Source organism: Streptopelia decaocto, assembly GCF_964273445.1.
Source record: "Streptopelia decaocto genome assembly, chromosome: 7".
In the NCBI taxonomy this organism is placed as follows: Eukaryota; Metazoa; Chordata; class Aves; order Columbiformes; family Columbidae; genus Streptopelia; species Streptopelia decaocto.
In genome coordinates this window covers 67,757,827-67,782,247 of record NC_138661.1, presented here as the reverse complement: position 1 = coordinate 67,782,247, position 24,421 = coordinate 67,757,827, and the positions used below count along the sequence as shown (strand labels likewise).

The following is a 24,421-nucleotide window of genomic DNA, read 5'->3' as shown; positions in this document are numbered from 1 at the left end:
CCTCTATGCTTAAGGTACATAGCATCTCAGGTTTGGATCCTATAAAGTCTGTTCTCCTGAATAAAATTAATACAAGCCTTTGTACTGGTTTCAATAATACAGTGCATAAAAGGTTAACACAACTATCTATCCACAAAACCTCCTATAAAAACCTGCAAGTGCTTCAGGACATGAAGCAAATTTAGACTTCAATGAGATTTCTGAAAGATGCTCAACCCAGTCAGTAACTCTAGAGCTTGCAAAAGTAACTAACGCACTTGCCTTGAGAAGCAAAAACATAAGTATGCATCTTTTCACTCATTACTTCATCTACTTTTTGATATGACAATCCTCCAGGAGAGCACGTTCAAGTAGGATCATTCAGGTTGTGTGCACGTGTCCAGAAGTCCTGTGTGGTTATGAAAGTTGCCACCAAACGAGGTGCTTTTGTATCCAGCAGCCACCAACGGTTCCCAGGCAGGCAGAAGCACTCCAGCGTGGATACTAAATCAAGCCACTTGAAACCATCTGACAGCAATGTTTAATTATGACAGAGTTGCTACCAAAATACAACTTTATTGATGAAACACTGGTTAAAAGACCAACCAAACATAAGACAAAGACACTTCAGTGACTGCAGCATGAACTAGGTATTAAGCACGTTTTTAAGGAGCCATACAAAAAGAGGCAAGGGCAGTTATGACAATCACTTTTCTCTGGCAAACTGCTCAGACACAGGCTAGTTCATGTAGCAGGCTTAGGAGGTTATCTATGCACTGATACAATATCAACATTCTTCAGCGAGTCCCATGTGAAGTATTGCAGGAACAACTACAATCACTGTTGATGCTTACATTTCAAAAAAGAAAGTTAACAACATATTCCTCTCTATAATACAAAATGTATTTGTCCTCTATGAAATCACAGGAAGTTTCCCAAGAGTAAAGTTTCTCCCAGTGCAGCCAAGGATTCACAAAGACGTTCTTGGAAACAGCTGTCAAACATGTCACTTATTTCCTCTCTTAACTCCCTCAGCAGAGGCACTGTGGACTTACCATCTGCATTCAAAATTCTCCCAAAAAGTTTACTCCAGAAATCACTGTCACCAGTCCTAAAACAAACAGAGCAGTTTCAGTGAAATGGTAAGCACATGCGACACATCTGTCACTATTTCCATCTATATTCAGCACTAAATGCCCTGTGAAAACTGAGCCTGAAATAATTCTTCCACTCACATGAGTAAACGTAAAGGAAAGGAAGGAATGTATTAAGTTTATACACGTGGGCCCGTTCCTCTTTCACCAGTATGCTTCTGGATGGTAACTGGACAGGTTGTTCCACAGGTCTACCAACCCCACTGTTTTTACAGTTAGCTCGTCTAGCTACCTGCCAGCCGCCAGCACTCGCACTGAGCCACGGCACTTCTCATTAAAGGAGTTACCCAGAGCATGCTTTGAACCAATGAAACTGGCAGATCCCTCCCATGAATAAAGGGTACAGGCAAATCTTAGTTCTCCATTTTCAACTTAAGTTCACAGGACAACATTAAAGGAAAGCTGCAAGAGAAATAAATTTTTTAAAATGCGGTTTACAACCAGTTTTGCTTTTTATTCCCTTACCTTCCATCTGCCAGAGTTCTCATATAGACAACATTTCAGAGACAATTAATTGTAATAAATCCCCTCTCTCACAGATAGACCCGCACACCATGAATAAAAAGGTGAAATGACTCCTGAGTCTCAGGTAACCGCTATCAGAGCTAACCCTTTGTTCTTCAGTCTCGCACTGAAGTCCATAGACTGCACGGCTTCTGACTACTGAAGCACTTTTCCCCCCTCAAGTGAGGAGTTACCTTGGCTTTTGAACTAATATTCTGACTCTGCTTTATGTAGGTGACTCACAAAACAGCTGCAGCCACAGCCTCCAAAGGAATCTGGCCTGTACTTCTACATTTGTAACTTACATTTTCTGAAATAATGAAGTCATACACAACCTAACCAAAAAAAAGTACAAGACTTGAGGCCATTTTCTTGATGGCCATAGACAAGAGGCACAGCAGAGTCTAAAGAGTTCTGAGTGACAGTTCAGATTGTCATAGCTCAGAGATCGGCAATGTTAGAATATCTGTCAGCAGAGAGCAAAAGCCAGTCTCCTTCAATGATTTAGTTGCCTCTTTTTTTTTCCTTTTTATCTTTTTAGTATTTCTAAAAGAAAGGCAGTATAACTTATATATTTACCACCAACCTATACATCACAGATATTCACCTCTTCGGAGGACAATCACCCTTGGTGATTTTGTTCTTCACAGCCTAGTCCTGTAACTGCAGTACAGTATATATATAGTGAGCTATAGCCTTGTAACCACTGGTGTCAGTAGTAGAAAAACATATATATGCCCAATAAAGAAAAAAGCATTTTTCCTCTTCCTCTTTACACAGTTTAAGGTGAGGGGTTTGTTTTGTTTTTTGTTTTTTTCAAAGGTTGAAGGCAAGGAACTAGGAAGTATAAGTAATGCAGGTTGCTAGGGAACTGGGCAACTCCCAGGCTGGTAGCAGGTTTTCTTAGAGCAATGGTGATACAAGGGCATTCACACAGCGAGTGGAGCCAATACACCACGATCCTTAATGCAGACTTCTCCAGTAACTTCTGTCATGAGCAGAGCGTTCTGGAAAATCTTAATGAGACACTAAGCCAGAAAATTCTGCAGGATGTGACTAACAAAATGGACATTTAGTCTAAGAACAAACAAAAGGGCAGATAAAGGCAGATTAGTCTTATACCCATAATATGTGGCTAAAAGAGAGCAGGAGAAATTAATACCCAAGCACAAACAGCAGCTTCCAAAAGAAGCTGCTTGCACATGATCTTAAATTACAATTTTAAATTATTTTCCTTCTTGTGCATGTATACTGTTGCTGCAACTGTCACAGACAGAACCCTGGATTAGTATCTTAGAAGCCTTTCAGTACAGCCTAGAATGAAAAAAGCAGAAAAACAAAATAATCTCCATTTCTAAAGCAACACGCTCATGTAACTTTTTTCCTCACCACCCACCCACTTAGAAACTCCCCCAAGCTCGGTTTATCAAGTGAGACACTAGAACAGTCTTCTCTGAAACGAAAGAAAAAGCAAAATCATCTTAACTGGACTGGTAAGCTCACAGTCAGCTTCAAATTGTTTCCTACACAGCATTAAGGCTACTATACAACAAACAAGTCTAGTAGCTTCAGAATTTATGAACAACAAATTGGCAACAGTACTAAGTTCTGTATTCTAAGCTTTGAGGATGGTACCATTGAAAGAAAGTGAAGTTACAAGTGTGTTCTTTCCCAGCAGCCTCCTCTGCAAAAGGACTTACTTTGATACATTTTGACTGATTTTCCAGATAGAATTCTCTCGACAGACCTGGATGTGATCCCCAAACAGCATCAAATGGACTATATCCGCAATGCCAACCAAGTCTACCTGCGAGGGCAACAAACATCAGAAAGTTCAAATTCTGTCAACTTCTGCAAATCCACTACAGATTGCTACTGTTGGTGCTTTCAGACATTTAAGTCCAAATGGTCTTTGCATCAGAACCTTCCGGAGACCTGCTAAGCACAAAACTTCAAAAAGTGAAATTCCGGTCTTATTATAGATTCCTACACAAATATAATAGCCACAGGCACTGAGCAGCTCCAACAGCGCTGCTCGTTCCTCCACTTAACGCCAAAGATGAAAAGTTGTCTTTATTTAGTATTTATTGATCAGAGCTTTCCACAGAGTTTGCAAAATATAAAACTTAAGAAAATGTAGATTTTTGCAAAGGAAACATGGAAACTAAGATGCCCTGCTAAATAGAGACTCACCTGATAAGGAAGAGAGCTTTTCACCAGAAGCTGTTGTCCATGAGGGGTCTGAGATATGGGAAAGCTGTGGGACAAACCTACTCGAGACTGTACTCTCAAATCTAGACTGTGAGAGAAATCCACTATCTTCAGAGCTCTTGTCGTCTCATCCTTAGCAAAGGGATCACAGATCCTGAGCAGAGAAAGCAAATGAAGCATAAGACAATCCAACTTGTTTGTTTGTTTTAATGCAACTTGCCAGTGCAGTGCAGGTGAGTGTGCGCTATGCCAAGGCTCCCCTCTGATGGTGAGCTCCAGAACTGCTGCTGAAGGGACACCCTGCGGGAACCAGCTGGAGCTGCCAGAGGATACTGGTCTCTCCAGAGCAAGCAGTGGGGAACACCGAAGGGTTAAGGATGACACTGGTTTGATATGTGTCACAGTTATCTGAGACACAGTTGGTGGAAGCAGAAAATAGTTCAACGTTTGGCACTTCTCCCTCTCCTTCAAGATCTCAGAATATTTCACACAAGAAATAATTAAGTTCTGTAATACTTTAATAAGCCTTTCTTAGTCCAGACACTCGGGAGGACAAACAGAAAGGGTTGTTGGGATATCTGTACAAGCGACAACGTACTGTCAAGCCAACAATATCAACACATCGCACTGCTCACTACTATCCTTACACGCTTGTGTGCTATCAGCATATTTTGTAATTTATACTGGGCACTTGTCCTAGGATAGCTTTTGCTGTCTAAAAAAAAGCTAAACAACCCACCAACATTATCCTAACTTTTTGGCATTCGGTTTGTATTCATACAGAGAAATCCAGCAGACAATATCCAAGTCCATCAAGCCACTGTTAGATCAGGGATTTCCAAACTAGGATGTGTGCACCCTGAGGAATGTGCAAGACAATCCACTGGGGTGTGTGAAGGAAATACTAGAACTTCAGTAGTACATGTATGTAATGTATAAATAAATTATTAATAAAATATGTGCCTGTTAGATAACTGTAAGTTCAAAATAAATTTAAAGTTAATAGCTATTTTTAACATATCAGTGAAGACTAAGAACAGCCTCAGTGAATTTATTTTAATGGAATTATAGCTGAACCATTAGTCATTCCAAAGTTAACATCTTCCCACACTTAGTTCACGGATCACATTCCAAGGAATATGTGACGATATATGACTTTGTTAATATAAGATGGGAAAGAGCTTAAAGAAAACTGTTTAAGAGAGTGTCTGGGTATTCCAGTCCCACTTGCCCTTTGACTTCTAATTTCATGTTTTTCAGATATGTAAAACCAAAAGGTCAGTTACTTACTGTCCAGTGCATTGGTAAAGTAGAATATAGGCACAACAGCAAAAATATTTTGTTTAGCATAATATGTGTTACAACATCACTGCATACTATTTCTATAGAAATAAACAAAATAAAGATTTATTCCTAAACAAACTGTTTTCACTATTTTCAGAATCCAATGTAGCCTAAAAATAATGGACTGCAATATCAGTACCCCAAATAAAAACGAGAAATAATAAAAGCACAAGAGCTGTAGCTGAAATCATGCATTATATATCCTCCCATATTCATACAAAGAGACTAACCTGTCTCCCAGAAAGAACACCTCTGGACTCAGATCTCCATGGACAATCTCTGCTCTGTGGAGCTTCTCTACCACGCTCAGAAGATTGTGAACAACCAGCAGGATAACATCCTCTGGGATGGACTTACAGCCATGAATAACATCCTGAAAAGAGGGAATAAACATCTATCTATATGTCATTCTACCTCATATAAATGAAATATTTATAGCTCACCCTTTTTTCTCTGCTCATCTGTATAGAGGTAACAGTCCTACCCTAAGTTCAGTATAATCAGATTTTGCCCTTGATCAGCCCAGCCAGAATTAAGAGAGCCATGAGCTCTTAAGAGACACTGCTATTCAGAAGTAAGCACAAAATCAGGAGGAGGAAATTAAATAGTGATTTCAGTCTTCAGTTCAATTTGTATCCTATTGATATGCAACAATTCAAAATGCACTTACGAGATTTTATTTAAAATGACCTTGCTATAGCAGACTGGAACTCATTGAAAGATGCCAAGTTAAACAAGAGTTTTAGATGCAAACCTTGTTGTGGAAGAACATGTGGTTCTTGGCTCTGGTCATTTATCACTCAAGAACAAAAAAAAAAGAGTGAAAAATTGGTTTGCCTCTGAGAAGCACATGATCTGCAAATGAGAAACAGGCTCTAAGGCTATAGCGGTCCTAATTTATATATAGATGAGATAAAAAAAAACAGAGGAGCTAGATTACAGGATTAAACGTGTGAAACTGTTTTCAGCAACGAACATAACAACAAAGAAAACTCACCAATGGTACCTATGCAAGAGTTCATGTCTTTTACAATCATACTTTGTTTATCTGTACTGACCCCAAGTGTGAGACGATTTATATCCCTGTGCAAGACAGCACAGCCATCTTCATACAAGTAACAGCTGCCGTTCTCGCTGAAGCTTTGGTCAAAGTCAGTATTCAAACGCTCCTGTAACTGAAGCGTGATATAAAAATCCCAAGGCACAGGCTGAGAATACACCTACAAGAAGGTACATTAGGAGAACATTTATTTTTGGAATAAAGCAAAAATCGCTCATCTTCATATTATTCTCATCCTCTTTTTTTTCCCCTCCCTACTTCACCAAGGAAGTAATTTTTCACACTCAAACTTTTAATCTATATCAACAATTAGAAAGAGGACTTGAAGTAGCAATCTTCAAGCATGGAATTCAGAGATTAAGACCAAACTTACTACATTTTACTTCATATTGGCTGACATTTTAACATTTCATACCACCACACATTACCTTTATTGCAAATCCCTTTGCATCCAACTGGGGAAAGTTAGCTGGAATGGCAAAAAACATCTTGTATTCTTCATTGGTCCAGTATTCCCATTTGATACAGTAAGTCTCATTTCCTGTCACAAAAGTTTACATTCATGAGCTGTCACAGCCAACACACAGCCCCAAGCTGTTCATTACTCCTCACCTACACCACATAAAACTGTTGAGGGTGAATATGAAGCATATTTCAGAGTAGTAAGAACACAAACGGATCCCTTGCGCTGCAGGGTGTCTGGCAGACCCACCTAGTTCAACCTCCTTCTCAGGCTCCATGGCAGGCAGAGCACCAGCCTCCAGGTGAAAATCCGGAGAAGCAGTCAGTGATTCTGGCATAGGATCGAAAAGCTTCTTACGCTGTTCAGTGGTCCACAAGAGCTGAGTTACGTCGTCACCTAGGAAGACAAGTAGTAGAAACATGAGCTGAAACTAGGTGTTAAGTCTCTGTGACTTGATTACAAGAAGTAGTCTGGATATTGGAAGTTTTCTGTCTGTACACTGATTTATTGCATTGCCTTTCAGCCAATTAATCTCTATCCAATAATTTCTTGTTCTTTGAAGTGAACACAGCACCTATCTTTGAAACTACCTTCCAGACCATCTCATCATGAGGTCTCAATGATTCTACTGTAGTATCATGCATCTTCCACAAGAGACAAATCTCTGAATTATATTAGGTAGGCCTGCACAGCCACAGCAGAACTCAAACTCATTTTGCAAATTAACACTCTTTTTAAATCTATGCCCAGAGCAAGTGATCAGTTTGTGATTTTTAAATAGAGTTTTATTGAAATTCTCTCCTTTGAATGCAGCAGGCGTTTTATGTAGGAAAAGGAAAACAAAGTTGGAGTCCAACTCTGCTGCTCACTGCAATATTAAGAATTTAATGGCTTTTACCTCCTGGAAGACACGTCAAATAACTACATCTAAGTCTGGGCTTATTTTCCTGCATAATAGGACACAGAGAAACATAATTCAATACATGAGTTCATCTGCACAAAACCACGGTAGCCTGAAGAGAACTGATCTCAAACGATTGGCAAAGCACAGCAGAACCAGATGGCTTCTACCGAATTCCTCTCTCCAGGACCACAGCTGGTAATGGGTGACAACATTTTAAGCTTTCCCAGTACAGAGGTAAGAACCAGAGTATCATTACCTACTGTTATATTTATTTGAAAAGCATTGCAGTAAGGTATTGAGCAGGAAGTAGTTCCATGGAAGTAGATCCAGAAAACATCGTAGTTTGAAGGCTAAATAGGTGTTCCAATATTTCACCATCACAAACCTATGAAATTTATTGGCATATTCTACAGGAATAAGCTGACAGACACCCAAAGCAATTTTCTGCTCCATGCAGCCTTAAGGAGTACTCAGTAGAATTACTACATCCAGGTTGAGAACTGCAGTTCAAAGGACGTGTGCAGAGAACAAGAAAAAAAAGCAATGGGAATGATCGAAAGTTTAAGAAATCATCATTAAACCTCATTACTCCTACATTCTCTGCTTTAATACCTTAAATAACTTAACGTCACCTTAATATGTACATCTTTTGGATGCTGACGTCATAATATACTGTATATCTCACTATGACTTCTGACAAGGGAGACAAAAGTTTAGTCACAGCCAAAGTAATGAGAAATACGCAGAAATCAGAGCAGAATTTAGGAAATACAGAAAAAGCACCAGTTTAACGTCAGCTGCGAGTTATTCATTGTGAGCAAAACTCAGTTTAGTACTTACCAGTAGCATTTTCACTGATACCTCCAGAATCAGGAACCGTTTCAGTGGGCAAGCTCTGAGCAAGTTCCAGTTTCTCAGGGATATGCAGGTATTTAATAGTAGATATTTGTGTAACAGAGGAAAGCGAAGATCCTGAGGAGACAGAAGAACCTGACGAGCGAGTATCTTCCAGGCTTGCTTCCATGATCGGGCTGCAAGTAAAGTCATCAACTATTCAGACTTCCAGAAGATACAGTGTCTAGATAACACCAGCTCCTTTACCATCCTCAGCAGAAAACCAATAGCTATGTCAGAGCTTCCTTTTAGCTTCAATGATCGGTTCTACTCAAAATTTTAGTCTATGGATTAATTTTATCTTCTCTTGTAGCAGTCATGTTTGATGGAAGAGAAGACACAATGAATGCTTATTACTCTAGTACCTACCAAAATTCAGACCTACGGTGCTTTTAAAACAGTGGAGGGCTGGGTGGGAAATAACTCTTGCTCTTCCTAATTATAATCAGCATGCTTTCCCAGGGAACTTGCCAAGTAAACACCTTCAGCGTGGTATTCATGTTTACATATCAAACTCAGTTCTAAATTGAGAAAACCCAATACAAGAGATAGTTTTTTGTTTACCATTATAAAAAAGAGAAGCTTGTTTGCCAGTTTTTTCTTCTCTCCAGCCTTTCTCCGCTGTAGAAGAAATCTAAGCCACAATCACCAGATGCATTTTACATACTAAAATAACTACAGAACCATCTGAGTATAAAAGGAACTGATGATGCTGCTTTTAATTTCTGGTTCCAAAGACAGAATGTGTTTATGAATTTCTTTGCAGGTTATTTGGTAGAAAAAGCATGGAGTTAAAGTCCCGCAGCAGTAATGCTGAAAAGCCAAGTGGGCTTGCTGTTACCTCTTAAATCTGCTCAAGGCAAAATGGACCCAAGCCAGAGAAATGGCTGTCTTCAGTATATTCTGATCTCTGCAGAAAATTGCTTCTTGGGCAACAGAACAGTAAAACCACAAGCAAAGACACAGAGGAAAAGGGGCTTAAGAAGCTTTGTTGTTAATTACCTCAGTTTATTTACACAAAGAGCTTCACTGTAGGCTCCCTCACAAACTGGTGTTTCCTGATTCAGAGGTGCAGCCTTAGGTTCTGGACAATCTTCCTTCAGGAGAGCCTGTGAAAAAGCAGGAGCTGGGACTCTTGGAGCCAGCACCCCGTGAAAGGGCGTTGAGGCCAGGTGGGCAGCCCTAACAAAGTCACATGTGTCTTCTGGGTTGGCACAAAGGGTTTTGTTCTTGTAGGAGCCGGTCACAATTGCATCTTCACTCAAAGGTTCAATTCCATTCAGCTCATCCTGAAAAAAAAAATAAGAGACAGTGAAAAACCTGTAGATTTTTATGGCAATGTTTAAAAAACTTAATTAAAAGTTGAACATTTATCTCTCCCCTTTCTTCCACCTCACACCTTCCAACATGATTCTAACAGTCATTCCTCATGTAGTCTACTTACATTGCTCATTCAACTTGAGTAATTGAAACCTAACTGTAATATAGTTAACCTGTTTTAGCAGGCGGGCTGGACCAGGTGACCTCCAGAGGTCCCTTTCAACCCCAAGCATTCTGTGTCACAGTTACACACATTTTTTCCAAAGGAGAGAGAGTAGCTTTGTTACCCTCTAGAGCACTGCAGAGTTGCCACGTTAAGGCTGTTGAAGGCTACCTAGTATCTACCATCTCGGAAGTGCGTTTCAGTTCAGCTCAAAGCATCTTATTAAAGTGCTTACTAAAATGTTGGGCGCTTAAGGCCCACAGAACATGGAAAGTAGCACTATGCAGTTATCCAGTCTGACTCTAGAACCAAAATCAGCATGATGCTTACCATTCTTGGCCCTGCCAAGTATTTCATGCTGTAGGTGTACATAAAATCCTTCTCAGCTCAGAATAAAGTCAGTCTAAAGGTCTATCACAATAAACAATAACTAAGTCCTTTGGTGAGACAGCAACTATCACCTCTATTGAAAGTTTTGCAAACATCTGCAAAACTGCCACAAAGACATATAGCTTAGCAAGCAAGATAAAGGTTTAAGGGAGTCAAGTGTAAGGCACCTGAGGGGAGGAACACAGGAGCTGAGATTCTTGTTTGGATGTGTGGCAAGAAACTGGTGTGGAACAGGAGGCAGCGTTTAAGAGTGCAGCTCTCCATCATACAAACTTTTTTTAAAGCTTCAGTGTGAGGAATCCTGGCCACTGATCAGTTGCTCAAAATCTGGAAGACTCCCTACTCCCACCTCCATATTGGCCACCTTAAAGCCTAATAAAAATATTAAATCCCCAGTGTAATTTAAACATCACCCAACTCAAGTATTGCCATGCCAGAAACAAGTTTAGAATCCTTGCTTATCACACATCACATCAGTCCAACCAGTCTCACTCAGTTAAACAGCAAGACATTCTATGTTGGTTTCTCCTTGACAGGCAGTAAATGGGGTAAATAATTTCCTTACACAGGGTTCTGGTGGGATGTTCTCCTTTGCAGTTAGAGAATCTGAAGGTTTACGAACAGCAAGAGGGCGACGGGCACTTTTCTGTGTATGATCTGCAGAACAACTAAGATAAAGTTATATTCCATTAAATATTTATTAGAGTAGCTTCCAATCCTCAACTGAGATTCCCCTTAAGAGTTTAAGCTTGACAGTTTCAATCTACCACTTTCTACTACATAACTACCAGTAAACCACAATATAGACAGCTCTCCAAAATTAACAAAGTTTATGTAGCAGCTTAAATAGTTCTAGATTGAGGAGGAACAACAGGAGAGTACTTCTTCATCATGGACTTTCCAAGTAGAGTAAGGGAATAAAACAAACAAACAAAAAATACAAATATAAACAAAAAAACCCACCCCACATCCATCCAAGAAACAGTACTGTATTTCAGCTGCTACAGAAAGTGGTTTGATACTTCACTGTTCACTCCCTCTGAAATCTAGGTCTTGAATAATTCTACCTTATATTCTGATTTGCCAAAGTAGAGGATTCATCAAATACAGAGAAAGACGTAGCAGGATCTGGTGGAGGAAGGAGACGGACATCTGTAAAGAAAACCCAAGATGCTTTACAATATCAAGTTTCTCCACAACAGTGTATCCAATGCTATTTAAAACATTTAATATACAGTCTTAGAGATACCACTCCTAGCAAGAAGTTACAGAACTGACATTTAGATAAACCTGTTTTAAAAGGCTTGGTTTTGTCATGTTAACAAACCACACTTTTATAACTTTTATGTTAGCCAGCTTCAGAATTCGTACCTTTTTTTCCAAGACTGGCCTCATCTCTCCGTTCCCCCTGTTCAGACTCAGAGTCTAAAAGCACATTTCCCCTTTGTGTATCTGGGCATACATCAAGAGACCGGATCACCCCTGTCAACAGTAACAGTAGTCAGCTCAGGTCAACAGTAAATTTCTTCAGCATGCGCCCTTCCCAACAACAACAGTGAATATATAATTTCTGATTGTATTCCTCTACCAAATCCTCTGAGGAAAAAGTACTTAAGACAGTATCAATCTTAGTGTTAAAACTCTTCTACTCACTTTAGTAAGACTACATATATGAAAGTGTGAAACAAGCTCTTCAGTCAGTAAAAGAAGAAAAAGCTCTTCTTCTCAAAAGTGCTTTCAAATAGTGACAGTTCTCAGACCTCAGATGCTCATTCTTTTACTGAATACAGTTAAAGGCACTTCTAGCATGTTCTCATTTTCATTCTTCTAATCCACCTAGACTTTTGAGTTTAGCTTGTTGCAGTCTTGCTATTCATATAAAAGAACACTTCCCTTTAACACTGCCTTCTCCTTAGTGGTAAAAAAATTAAACACTTACCCTCAGAACAAAATGGTTTATGTAGCTGAGCATCTTCAGAGGCCTGGAATTCACTGTGAAAAAGATACAAACTTGTTTCTTATAATTTACACGTGTTCACAAAACATAAATAAGCTTGGTCAAAAAGGCAAGCCAAGCTGACACTTGCTACTTGTAAGACACTAAGATCCCTCAGAAAAATAATCAAAAATATACAGAGATAGATTACAGATCCTGTTTCCAGGCTGATGCCTAGGGGTATATTCCACTCTGCCTATCTGTTAGTGAGCCATGTCACTCATAATTAATTATCCCCACAAGTTCTCTCATTGCTGACAAAGAAAAACCTGTATTACCTTTGCAACTGATGCTGCTTCTCCCCAACTTCTGTCGCACTGGAAGAAGTAAATCCTTGCAGTCCCATAGGTGGTGAAGCTTCTGTTATATCTGTTGGCTGTAGAAACAAAACCATATTTTGGTTCTACAGTAATGGACTCACAAGCCATGCAACAAGGTTCAAAGAACATTACGATAATGCTGCATAGGTCATTAAAGCCCTCATGGATTAATAGCCATCTTCAGCCATTTTTATTTGTACTTAATTTACTCGCATGAAAATAAAGTCCATTCTTATCGTTTAGTGTAGTTAAAATGCATAATTTTAATCTTTGCAACCATATATAACTTTCACAGATTTTAGTTGTACTCCAGCTACTGAAGACATACATAAGAGCTTACATAGCTCACATCAAATTCATCCCACCTTGTATTTCCTTATTTAAAATATTTACTCTAAGGCCTTGTTTTGGAAATGGGGATGGAGGGGGAAGACAGAACAGACTTTATTAGCCCAACTGATGAAGCTGGAAAAAGGAAAAGCTTTAAAATAATTAACTTCTACTTGTTATTTGCAACCTATAAGAAAACTGGGGTTTAAACATTGCTAGGTAAGCAATGACAGACCAGAGTGTGCTTGTGTGAAGGATACTCTGCTCAGAAAAGGAAAAATCTAATACCTTGAAGTCTTTGATTTACATTCCTACAGTGAGAGGATATGAACTGGGAGCAGGTCGGGGAGAAGAAAATAAATATTTCTCTGAGCATTCATCTACTGGTTGATGTATGCATAAAATAGACTAAATCATCCTTTCAAAACGTTTAAGAAATATTAGCTAAAGAAAAACAGATATAGTTCCTCCTTTGGTATTTTACTTAAAATAGTAGCTATTTGTACAAGCACAGTTAAATGAGGACAGTACCTGTTCAAGTGGTTGTTGCTGCTTGTCCTCTTCTTTCTCTAATTTCTTCTCCAGCTCCTCAATTTTCCTTTGTATTTCTTCCTTCTTCTGTGCTAGGGCCTGCATCTCCTCTAAGGGAGAGAAGCTTTTAAGGCATGATGCATATTTCATGTGCAATCTGTGGCTGAAGCCTGAATTATTTTTAAGGGGGCTAAAACCTCTGGTCTTCTTTCCCCATTTCATGGTTTACTTGTAAAGCTGTCAGGTATGTTACTTTCTCTGTACCTCAGAGAAGTTAAATAACTATTCCAGTAGAAAAAGAAAACTAGCTGCAATAACAGACAGCTGTATACTGATAAGAAGCACAATTTTATGATTTTATCTTCAAGTCTTATGTCATCCCATTTTGAAGCATACCTTCGGTTTTCTTTTTTGTTTTCTTTCTGTAGACTTCAGCTCGGATCTCTTCCAAAGAAAATTCTTCGACTCCAGCATAAACTTTATCTTTACAGTACATCACCAACTCTTTCTTTTCTTGAGTATCTTGCTGATGATTTTGCACTCGCTGTAGTGGGTCCTCCTCTTTCTCAGGTTTGCGAGCACTTAAAACACGGTTTATACTGGGCTCAATTTTGCAGGGAGTCCTGAAAAAACATGCAATTATTACTTTTATTATATGTACTTCACTGTAACACAGAAAAGCAAGCATGGGAGCAAAAATAGCTCATTTCAGAATCAAGTTGTGGAATATTGTAAAGACATTCTGTCCTTTTGACGCAAAAAAGAAACAAGAAAAATGGAATGATAGCACGTACGAGGCTAGCATACCAACTCCGAATTGTGTAATAAAAACAAAACCAAGTGTTAATAAGGCCCATTCAACAACAAATACAATTCTTATGATACTCTGAATTGCTGTGCATTCTGCAACAGGATCTATGTTTGCTTGAGCTCTATCAGTCTGTGTGTGACAAGGGTGACATGCTGAGTGACAAGAATGAAGTGCCTCATTACAAAACAAACACACACTTCCATCCCTGTACAGCGAAAGGAGTCAGTAACAGTCTATTTCTTAGCTTGGAAGTGCTTTTTGAATGTACTACATTGCTCATTTCAGGAGAGACAAACCAGAATTTGTACAGTTTTACAGATGCCAGTAATCCAGATGACTCCAGCAATTTTCTGTACCTCAATAAAAGATGATCTGAACAAATGACCTTAAAAAAAGGTGTTAACTGTGCTCTGGGTAAACAGTTCAAAAGCAAACACAGTGCACAGTTCTAAGTCATCTGTTTTGTTTTGCAGGTGAATTTGGGAAATGAGGCAAAGAGGTGCTCCTCATGGCTGGGATCTTTAAAGCTTTTTTTGTGGGGCTGGAGGCTTGTTACCAAGATCACTACAGGGTCCTTCTCTGGATGACAATGGATGGCATGATTTGCATTATGTTTGCTGAGTTTAAATGTAACACTTTCAGACTTGATTTGGTTTACAACCCTGGCATCAGGAGAAAACGAAGTCAAAGGCAGAAAAAAAAAAATCTGCTTTTAAACTTTCAACTACATAGAATAAAACTGCCTACAAACTCTACGCTCAAGTTGCTTACAGCTAATTTAGCATGATGTTCAATTCCCACTCACTTCATCCTTTTCCCTGGTATAAAAAGATGCTGCCTTCTGTAAGTAATGAGTCTTTGTCTGAGAGACCAGCATGTCAAGAGCTTTAATTCTATGGCACCACTGACTTCCAGGAGCAAGAAATAGTCTTATTGCTTAAAGAGAAACTTAATTTTTACATAGTCTTAAACTAAAGCACGGTGTGTCCTTGGTCAGAGTGATTCTGCAGTCCACATGCAACACACAAAACCCACAAGAAAAATCCACGCTGTTTGCCACCTTTCAGTGCTTCTTGATTATGTGCAATTCAGAGCCATGGAAGCTGTTAGTAATATCAAACGTTCTTTTCCACTTCTCTCTTAGGAAGAGCCTACGCATTCTGTGGCCATCATTAGCCATAGAAAAAGAAAGGTCAGCAGCTTTGCAAAATAACACATTTTCCTCTGCTCCAACAAAACAGCAGGATAAATCTCCTGGGATTTATCAGCATTTCAGTGAGCACTGTACAAGCGGGAAGGTAATTTCAGGCAAAACAGCACACTCCTCCATGAGCTAAGGAACACTGTTGTCATGGAAACTTTGATCGCTTGTTTCAGAATAAAACTCCAGATAGATGGAGCACAGACTTCCCAATATAGAGGAAAACAGCAGTAAATCTGTCTCAATTCAGAGCTGCTTTCAGAGTAAACAGCATCCTAAGAGAGGTAATTGTGGTTTCGTGTAAACACGTCGAGTTAAGCGATTCAACTAATTAGCATATATAAGTATGATGTAGGCTCCCAAATAATGAGCAGCAATAGTCAAATACTTCCCACATCCTTACACATTCTCCACTAAAGCCTCTGCTATCAAGCTAGAGAACTAAGAGCTTCCAGGTTGACAGATTTCTAATTTTTTTGTAGCTATAGAGGCTTGGCTACTTGGCAAAATGAGTCAGAATCTTACAAAGCAGCTTTGATAATCTCAAACGCAGACCCCATTTTAAACTGAAGCAAAGACTCACATGTCTTGCTGCTGAGCCGACTCTTCCACATACGGGGTGAAATTGGGCAGTGGGCAAGGCACTTCTACACCAGAATTTGCACTGCTGCGAGGACGCTGAGGAAGGAAAAGTCAATGTTAACAGCTTAAAGATTCATTTTTAGACTCCATATTCCTCTATACTCTGAATATACCTTTTCCCAGTGTTTGGCTCATTTATAGTTTGCTATTTAAAAAGTTAAACCTGAAACTTTTTCAAGATTAATTTATAGAATGAATTCTGTTCTGATCCATAAACTGCTACAGACCATCAGCTGAGAACCGGTACCTAAAAAAAGCAAGACACGCTCTTCCTGTGTCCTCATCAGTACCTAGTTTTTGTTATTCTGAGGAAATGCTGGTCAAGCTGGGTATTCTAGTCACTCCTCTTGTTTGTTTTCCAAAAATGCTATAGTCCTAATTTTTCAACCAAGACTGTCCCAGTTCTATGATATTATTCTTTCTGCTGCCCACCAAGATGTTCCAGACTTCTCAATTTTCCTCTCAGAGGTCATTCAGAGACAACAAAAATCCCTTAACTGCTCCTGAGGTCCATTATTTAAGAGAAGACAAATGGAATTTAGTCTGACAACATGTTACCCTCATCTGCCTATTTGAAATTCCCCTAGAATCTTAAGCAGAAGAAGTTACATGGTGGGGTTATTTCACAAACTGGCTTCTCTTTTCCACCATTTTTCAAACTGTTTACTTATCTATCTTCACACTGGCACTAAAAGAAAAACCTCTTTCCTCTGTGCAGCTTTTACTATCTCAAAGCGCACACAAGAGGTTATTCTCTCACTGTAATACAAGCCAGAATAAGCACCACACTTCACTGGAGGGGAATTAAACATCCTTAACTCTTCTGCTAGTTGCAGATTTTTTTTTTAATTAAATCTAATGAATTTCATTAAAGGGGAACAGAAAGAACACTAAGGAAAAACATAAAAGAATACAAAAGTACTTGGGGACCAGAACGAATGTGTTAAGCAGACCAAAGCGAGGCAACTGATAAACAGAAGTTCTACATTAATAATTCCTCCTCCTCATTCTTCGCAGCTAAATTAAACCTGTGATTTTCTGAACTTTTCCATTCACTTAATCAAATTGCTTTGTATCTGGTAGTAATTATTCCTGGAGTTTCCATGAATTTCAGCCCATTTTCTTTCCTCCTCTCATCCTAATTTTTGTTTCTAAGCTTCTCAATATAGAAGTTGTTATAAGTTAAGTCTAAAATATTTTTATCACCTGATTACTTTCTGTTTTTCCTCTCTAATCTACAAAGAGCAGGGGGACAATGAGGGGTAGCTAAGGACCTATGAAACAAACTTGATTTCATAGGATTAATTTTCTCCAGATATCTTGTATAATTTCTCTAGAACAGCTTAAGCACGTGTAGTACAGCTGACTCTTTTCATGTCTCCAGCACTGGTTTAAACCAGTGGAACCTACTTTCTGTCATCCTATTGTCACGATAAATACTCCATTGATACAGTAGTTCAATTCTTTTGATCTCCACTGTTCTGTTTTCCTCACAAGTACTTCAAAACAGGCTTGCAGAATGCTGTACATGCCCTATTTTCATAAAATAAGCAACAAGTTCTTCCTTCTGGTTCTATTGTATCATATCAATTTAACTCTTGTTTTTCTTACAGAACTAACTAATATGCGGCTTCTCTCCCTTTCTTTGACTAGTGTTTTCCCTCTTATATTCTTTTTCTGCTCTGCAAACAGTTCGGCAGGTCACCTCTACCAATTTTTCTGGTTAACAAGAATTCTAATTTCTTGATTTAAGAACTCTAGAGAGTTTTAAAACTCATTCTAGCAAGATCAGCTTGCTAAACCTGAATAGGTTGCACATAGCCAGAGACTCTTTAGGAAGATCTGTAGTTACAAATAGACACAAACCCCAGGCAAGGGAAAAAGTACAACCTTCGTCCCAAAGATTAGAAGTCACCTCACACACACTTTCCTCTTTTGCCAGTCTACTTTGAGATTCCTTACCCTGCCAGAGTTCCAAGGTCCTGCACTTAGTTCGTTCTCCTTGGCTCTCGGAACTGGCGGTGCTGCCCACGGCTGTGGGGTAAGTACGGGAATCTCCGGTCCAGAAGCTGAAGCTGAATTTTCATCAAATACAGCAAAACTCGGGTTGTTTGAAAGCTGCTGAGAAGTACGAGCCTGGAAGCTTCTGTTTTCGTTTGTGGCTGCAAGCAAAAAGATTTATGCAAACTAACCTTTACGTTATCACACTCAAGTGCAAATTCCACAACAAAAATACGTAACTCTTCCAGTAATAATATGTGGTTTATGCAACTGAATGTACCTTTCAGTGCATCTCCTACACGACTAATTGGGGCTCTCACTTTTTTCTTCCCCCTGCCTTTTAGATCTGCCAGTGAGCTTCTCTGAGGTTCTGCAGCTCCCAGAAGACCCATATCTGTTTCATCAGAACTTTCCTCAAGTCCAAGCAGTGTCTGTCGAGAAACACGGGTCTGAAACTGCCTGAAAAAAAACATTGAAGAAGTCAGCATAAAATTCACCATACCAGGTATTCACTGAATCACACAGGACTACTCTCAGTTCATCCCTTTAGCTGGAAACTTACCTGTGATGGGACTGGAGTTTGTCCAAAGGCTCAGCCTTGCGCTGAAGACCTTCCTGGAATATCTGATCCGCTTTCTTAAAATTTCCTCTAGCCTCAAGTACTTCTGCCCATGCGATGTAGAGTAGTGCCAGAGTTGTGCCAATTTCCTGGCTATGCAGGTAACTGTACAGATCCAAGGGCTCATTACAACAATCTCCCTGAAACAATCAAAGAATTTCAGTACTCACATTGGACTAAAAAGGATTCCAAGTCCCTGTCTGCTTTTTGATGCCTCCTGCAAGAGGCATCCCATTAATTTCAATACAAGTCTTACAGGAGAAGCTGTAAAGCCAGGACATGCAATTGTATTGTGTCTCACAATGCACAAGGTAAAGGAAATGAATTCAATAGGAAAAGAATAATAATGAGAAAAACCTCTGACTGCATGTATACATTTGTCAATATTGCTACTAATCCCTTAATTTTAGCCTATCTATTCCAAGTCCGTAATTTCTTAGATTTTTTTTTTTTTAATCAGAGATAATTCAATGATTGAACTATGTCATATTAGTATTCCTGAGAATAGTCATTTTAGCTTTAGATAAAGGATAACATATTTCTTATCAGTTTTGGAACTAGTACATCAGCTCAAGAAGCTAAACCTGGAGAGAAGCTGCTTTTAAGAAGATGAGAACAACAAAAACTTGGGCCCAGATTAATTACTATTACTTTCTGATTGCTTCACATTTAATAGCATGCACCTGTGAATTCAGAACTTTTTTTTTTCATTTCAAGCATTTCTTGTTGCCTTTTAGCAGCAAGGCTCAGCTGAAGTTGGGTTTTGGCCCTTTAGTTTTCTCCCTGCGTCACCTCACAGAATTCTTGTATTCTTCTTGAAGAGCCTGCCCCCTCCTTCCAAATTCTCTTTTTATTCCTAAGCTCCAGCTCTGTTCCCGTGGGTTCACCTTATGGCTGCTCCTGCAGGCTCCTGCCCCTCTCAGGTTCCCTTCCATGAAGGGAGACCAGCCTTCCAACCCAGAAGGTCAAGATCAAGTTGAAGATCTTTGTAGCTGCTACAGAGTCCCCCAGGCTCCAGTGGGACTATGAACTCATGACCACATGTCTTCTAGATCACAGCTCTACCCACTGTGCTATGGAGCCTCCTCAATTAAATCTTCCTTTAAATCACTTGATTATCTCCTTAAACTCATTCGCACTAGCTTTTCCAAAACAAAACTTATGGAGTTTGTAGCTGTCCAAACTGAATAATCCTAAAAAAGGTCTGAAATCCTTTTGAAAACGTGGAGTAGGTAACATGTTTGCAGAGAGATACTTCTAATATTGCACCAGTTGTACAACATATTCTGTGACTCTGTTGTTACAAACAAACAACTGTGCAAATGCCATGATGAGTACCAAGAAAAGCAGCACAGAAGACACATTCACAGAACACTCACAAACTTGAGCCAGAGGTTAAGATAGCGGGGATCTTGGTAGTATCGACGCTGTTCATTGAGTGCTTTCACTGCCCTTTCCAATATTGCTGAGAGATTACTCTCCTTTCCACCTTGAGGGAAGGTTTGCTCTGTCCACTTGATGTACCTAGAAATAGAATATATTCATAGGAAATCAGTTCTGAATAAAATACAAGGATTCTATTTCTGTACAATGTAAGGAGACAAAAAAAAAGAATCAGGCATAGTATTGAAATATCAACTCTATAACAGTTTTTTGAATAATATGTTCTCTTTTAATTATTAAATTATAGTAGCTTTTAGAAGGATATCTGACCTTTCTATTCTTTCCTTTGAAATAAAAGGACACTTACCGATCCCAGACGTCCAGTGGATCATCTCCAGAGTAAAATCGGATTTCTGATTCAAACTCCCTAAAAAAAAAAAAAGAATCTCATAGAATGAATCATTTTGGTTGGAAGAGACCCTCAAGATCATCAAGCCCAATCATAACCTAACTCTAGTCCCTAAGAACCTCATCTAAACGCCTTTTAAACCCCTCCAGGGATGGTGACTCCACCACTGCCCAGGGCAGCCTGTTCCAATGCCTGACAACCCCTTCCAGGAAGAATTTTTTCCTAATATCCAATCTAAACCTTCCCTGGCACAACTTGAGGCCATTTTCCCTTGTTCTGTCACTTGCTACTTTGGGGAAGAGACTAACAGCCTCCATGCCACCACCTCCCTTCAGGTAGTTGTCTACAACTAGCAACAAGGTCTCCCCTCAGCCTCCATCCAATAAATACAAGTACACAACATGTTTTCTACAATGTAAACTAAGGCAATTGCTCTCACTCATATGATTTTGTAGGTTTATTTAAGGAAAAACAAACAAACAAACAAACGGGTTAATATATATTTAGACTTGAGCTTTTACTGAGACCAAAACAATCAAAAGCTTTTGCACTCTTCTTCAAAAATGGAAGTGCTAGGAAATGTATCATTATTTTGCAAGAACAGATATGCATCTTTCCAAAGGATATTTCCAAGAATTTCCACTAGCCCAAAGCTAATATGGACTCCTTTGAAAGAACACTTGCTGCGTTATGAAAAATTATTAGCAGACAGATATATCGCGAAATTAAATTTTTGTATGAAACGTCCCTTATTTAAGTATAGAAAGAGGTTGGAATACACACACAGGATGATGGAAAAGGCTGATGATCAGACAACTACAGAACTGTACCAGAAGGCACAGTGAAGACACATCTAAGTGGCCACACTGACAGTTGCCATCACCTTGTCTCATTCTTCAACTACTGTGCATCATTCCATCCCTACAACATGAAGACTTCACCCTCAGGCAGCACTTCAAGAAAGAAAACAACCTTGCAGCTTGAGTTAGACAAGAACATTAGCCTGGGTTTGACAGTGGCTCCAACTTCATCCTGTAGTGCTCCCCAGGGAGCCCTTTGTTCTTGGGAGGCTCTGCTCAACCATTACACCTCACAAACATAACGAGTCAAGTTGGACAAACCATCTTGCAGAGCCCAGTACAATAACAATTCCATGGCACTCCATTAAAAAAAAAAAAAATCCAGATACAGCTGATAGGCACTGGGTCAGTAAGTACTGGGCAGCTGTTTATAGGTCCTGCCGACTTCACATGAAACCACCTAGGTGGTTTGGCATGACAAGACACACAGAGATACCTGTGCCTACATTATGATAGCAGGAAGTATTTATCTCCTGAGAAATACCTTGCTTCAATAGACTATTGTAGGAAAGACAAAAAAAAACCCCAAACCTCTCCTCTTTATAAATTATGTGAGTACATTTAAAAGCACAAGCAAATCTCCCTGGTGTTCGCTGTTTAAAGGCTCCATTGCCAACCTGAAAATTGTAGTGTATGCTGTACAGCACCCACACCAAGTAGTCCTAAATAACTGGGCTGTGATAGTAGCATAGACATCAGTTACTAAACTTCTGTTATGTTCTGCTTTTTTTAATGCCTATGACAAAAAAAAATTGACGAGGAGGCAGGAAGACAAGGGGAAAGGAGGTGTCCAAACATTGCTCACTGTTTTTTGAGCTGAACAGCAGTGTGGATGGAGGTGTCCTGCTGAGCCAGCGCTTCCTGCAAGGTGGACATGACACGGCCCTGCCGAAGGGGCTGCACGTTCTCTTTGCTCAGCTCCCACTCGTCATTGCAGTCCTGTGACATGACAGCCTCTCCTTTCAATTCTACATTAACAACAAAAACAACAGGAAATTGACCTGAAACCTGACAGAACTGGCTTTCATTAGCCGACCCACCACACACCTTCTGTGTGGCCACAAGCCTACCGTTCAGTTCCCCAACTTTTAGAGGGAATTATGCATTCATTTCCTCTCCATGGGAATTATATATACATATTTTTAAAAAAAACCACCAAACAAAAAAACAGCAACAACAACAAAACCCCCACAATTATTTACAATGAAGAATCTGAGGGAACAAAGGCTAGTAAAATCTCGGTGTTTCCCTCCCCACCTGCGTGGTCCCACACTCCTCCCAATCCGCAGCCCCCTCAGGTGGCGAGCGGCCAACTCCGGCCGAGGGCCCCTCGGCAGCACCGCATACCGAGCCAGGCCCCTCTGGCTCTTCAGCTACGAGCTGCAGCGGGCTGGCGGGACTGTCCCTCACGGCTCCCCGCTCGCGCAGGGCCAGAGGAGAAGCCGTTTCCTACGCGGTCCCAGAATGGCGGTTGGTCCCCGGGACGCACCTCCGGCCGCTCTCCCCTCACACCGGGATAAGTTTCCCCGCACTTTCCCGTCAGCAGCCAGCGGGAAGAGCGAGCTTCCCCTCAGCCCGCGCCGCCCGCCAAAACCGCAGCCACACGCACCCCAGCGCAGCCGCCTCAGGTCCCTCGCGAGCGCCGTTAACGGCAGCGCTGCCTCAGCCCGTACAAAAATTCAAACTTCATCGGCCGCCAGCCTCCTCCCCATTGGCCGCCCCCTTCGCCACGCCACGCCTGATTGGCTCCGCCCCAACCGGCCCTGCCGCCCCGGTGCATCAGGGGAAAGAGGGGCTCACCTCAGGCTGCCCGCGCCGCCCGCGTGCAGCAAGCGGAGCTACATAATAAATTTTCTAGTTAATGACGTTCTGGTTGATCCCGTCTAAAAGGCAGCTGTCGCCACAAGGAACACTCCCGCGTCCTGTTCCTGCTCGCGTGTGCCCCCATCATTTCTCTCGCTCAGCTCTGATGCTCCTCTGACCCACCAGTGGCTCTGCTGGTGACCCGAATCTGCTCGTTTCTCCGGGTTATTTCTCTGTCTGAAACACATAAATATTTATCTCACTTTTTCTGAGGGGAACACACTCCTTTCGGCATGCAACTAGCCTTTGTTATCACAGAAAAGCTCACTTTTCAGGTGTCCCTGACTAGTTGTTAACTTTTCTTTAAGTGACAGTTGAGATCTAAATAAAAAACAATGTTTTCAGGGTCTTAAATGTACAGATGTCTTCCTTCTGCACTGTGTATCTACAAAAACTGAAATATGAGGCAGCTGCAAAAATAATTCCCTTAGACGTGGACAGAAATTTCCTGTGAGTAATCTAGATTAGCTGCCTGCTATTATTGGAAAGGTGATCAATTAAAAAAAATATTTCTCATAAAGCAAATTTGGTATGTGATAATCACGCTATTCCATAATAATAAGGCTAAACCTAGGGCTCTTCTGTGTACCGTTGCTACCGTTAGCAGCTCCGGAGCGAACGGCGTCTGAAAAAACACGCAGCCAAATTCAGAAAAGTGCAGTTCCTTAGAAGAACTTGGCTGAAGGGAAAACTCACAGAAAACTGGTCTTGTTTTAAACAAAACAACAGTTATCATACTTATTTTACAATAAAATGCATGATATATGCATAAAGATATACAAATCCAAGCATAACATCAAGTATAATATGATCTCTTAAATTTTTCAGCTATTCTATTAAGACTTACCATACAAGTGTTTATCTCAACTTCAAGAAAAACAGGGTGAAAAACAGAAATGTGGTCTCTAGAATTCATCACAGCAATCTCTCTGTGCCTTATTTCAAATACATTAGATTCTGTGTGCTGGGATCTTTGTAAGGGTGCAACTACTTTTCCTCTAACACATCTTTTGTTTGATGTGTTCCAGGAGCACTCCCAGACCTGCATCTCCTGCAGTTTCAGAGAGGA

At 40.2% G+C, this 24,421-nt stretch overlaps 1 protein-coding gene across 4 annotated transcripts; it reads right to left on the bottom strand.

Annotated features, from left to right (window-relative positions):
* Positions 1-535: 535 nt before the first annotated feature.
* Positions 536-23,310, bottom strand: BUB1B (BUB1 mitotic checkpoint serine/threonine kinase B). 4 transcript variants are annotated; one of them, XM_082059524.1, is made up of 24 exons: positions 23,290-23,310; positions 22,295-22,457; positions 20,588-20,647; positions 20,217-20,361; positions 18,781-18,977; positions 18,499-18,677; positions 18,180-18,379; positions 16,159-16,253; positions 13,960-14,186; positions 13,564-13,673; positions 12,661-12,758; positions 12,326-12,378; positions 11,758-11,868; positions 11,454-11,538; positions 10,952-11,054; positions 9,516-9,802; positions 8,460-8,650; positions 6,965-7,111; positions 6,681-6,793; positions 6,251-6,412; positions 5,423-5,565; positions 3,831-4,002; positions 3,338-3,444; positions 536-1,090 (listed from the first exon to the last, which is right to left on the bottom strand). In XM_082059524.1, exons 2-24 carry the CDS (start codon positions 22,435-22,437, stop codon positions 901-903), a joined length of 3,318 nt encoding a protein of 1,105 aa, XP_081915650.1. In that variant the 5' UTR covers positions 22,438-22,457; positions 23,290-23,310; the 3' UTR covers positions 536-900. The 4 variants fall into 4 exon arrangements, 3 of the variants coding, with proteins under 3 accessions (XP_081915650.1, XP_081915649.1, XP_081915648.1); XM_082059523.1 differs by lacking the exon at positions 23,290-23,310 and adding an exon at positions 23,099-23,197; XM_082059522.1 differs by lacking the exon at positions 23,290-23,310 and adding an exon at positions 22,979-23,111.
* Positions 23,311-24,421: the final 1,111 nt, after the last annotated feature.

Bases quoted from the DNA above. Each gene is read 5' to 3' on its own strand.
- BUB1B (XM_082059524.1), bottom strand. From the start codon at position 22,437: ATGTCACAGGACTGCAATGACGAGTGGGAGCTGAGCAAAGAGAACGTG. The intron at 14,187-16,158 runs GTGAGTCTTTGC...ATGTTTTTTCAG, and splicing joins TCGGCTCAGCAGCAAGACAT to GACTCCCTGCAAAATTGAGC. The intron at 5,566-6,250 runs GTCAGTACAGAT...CCCTCTTTTCAG, and splicing joins TAAATCGTCTCACACTTGGG to GATGTTATTCATGGCTGTAA.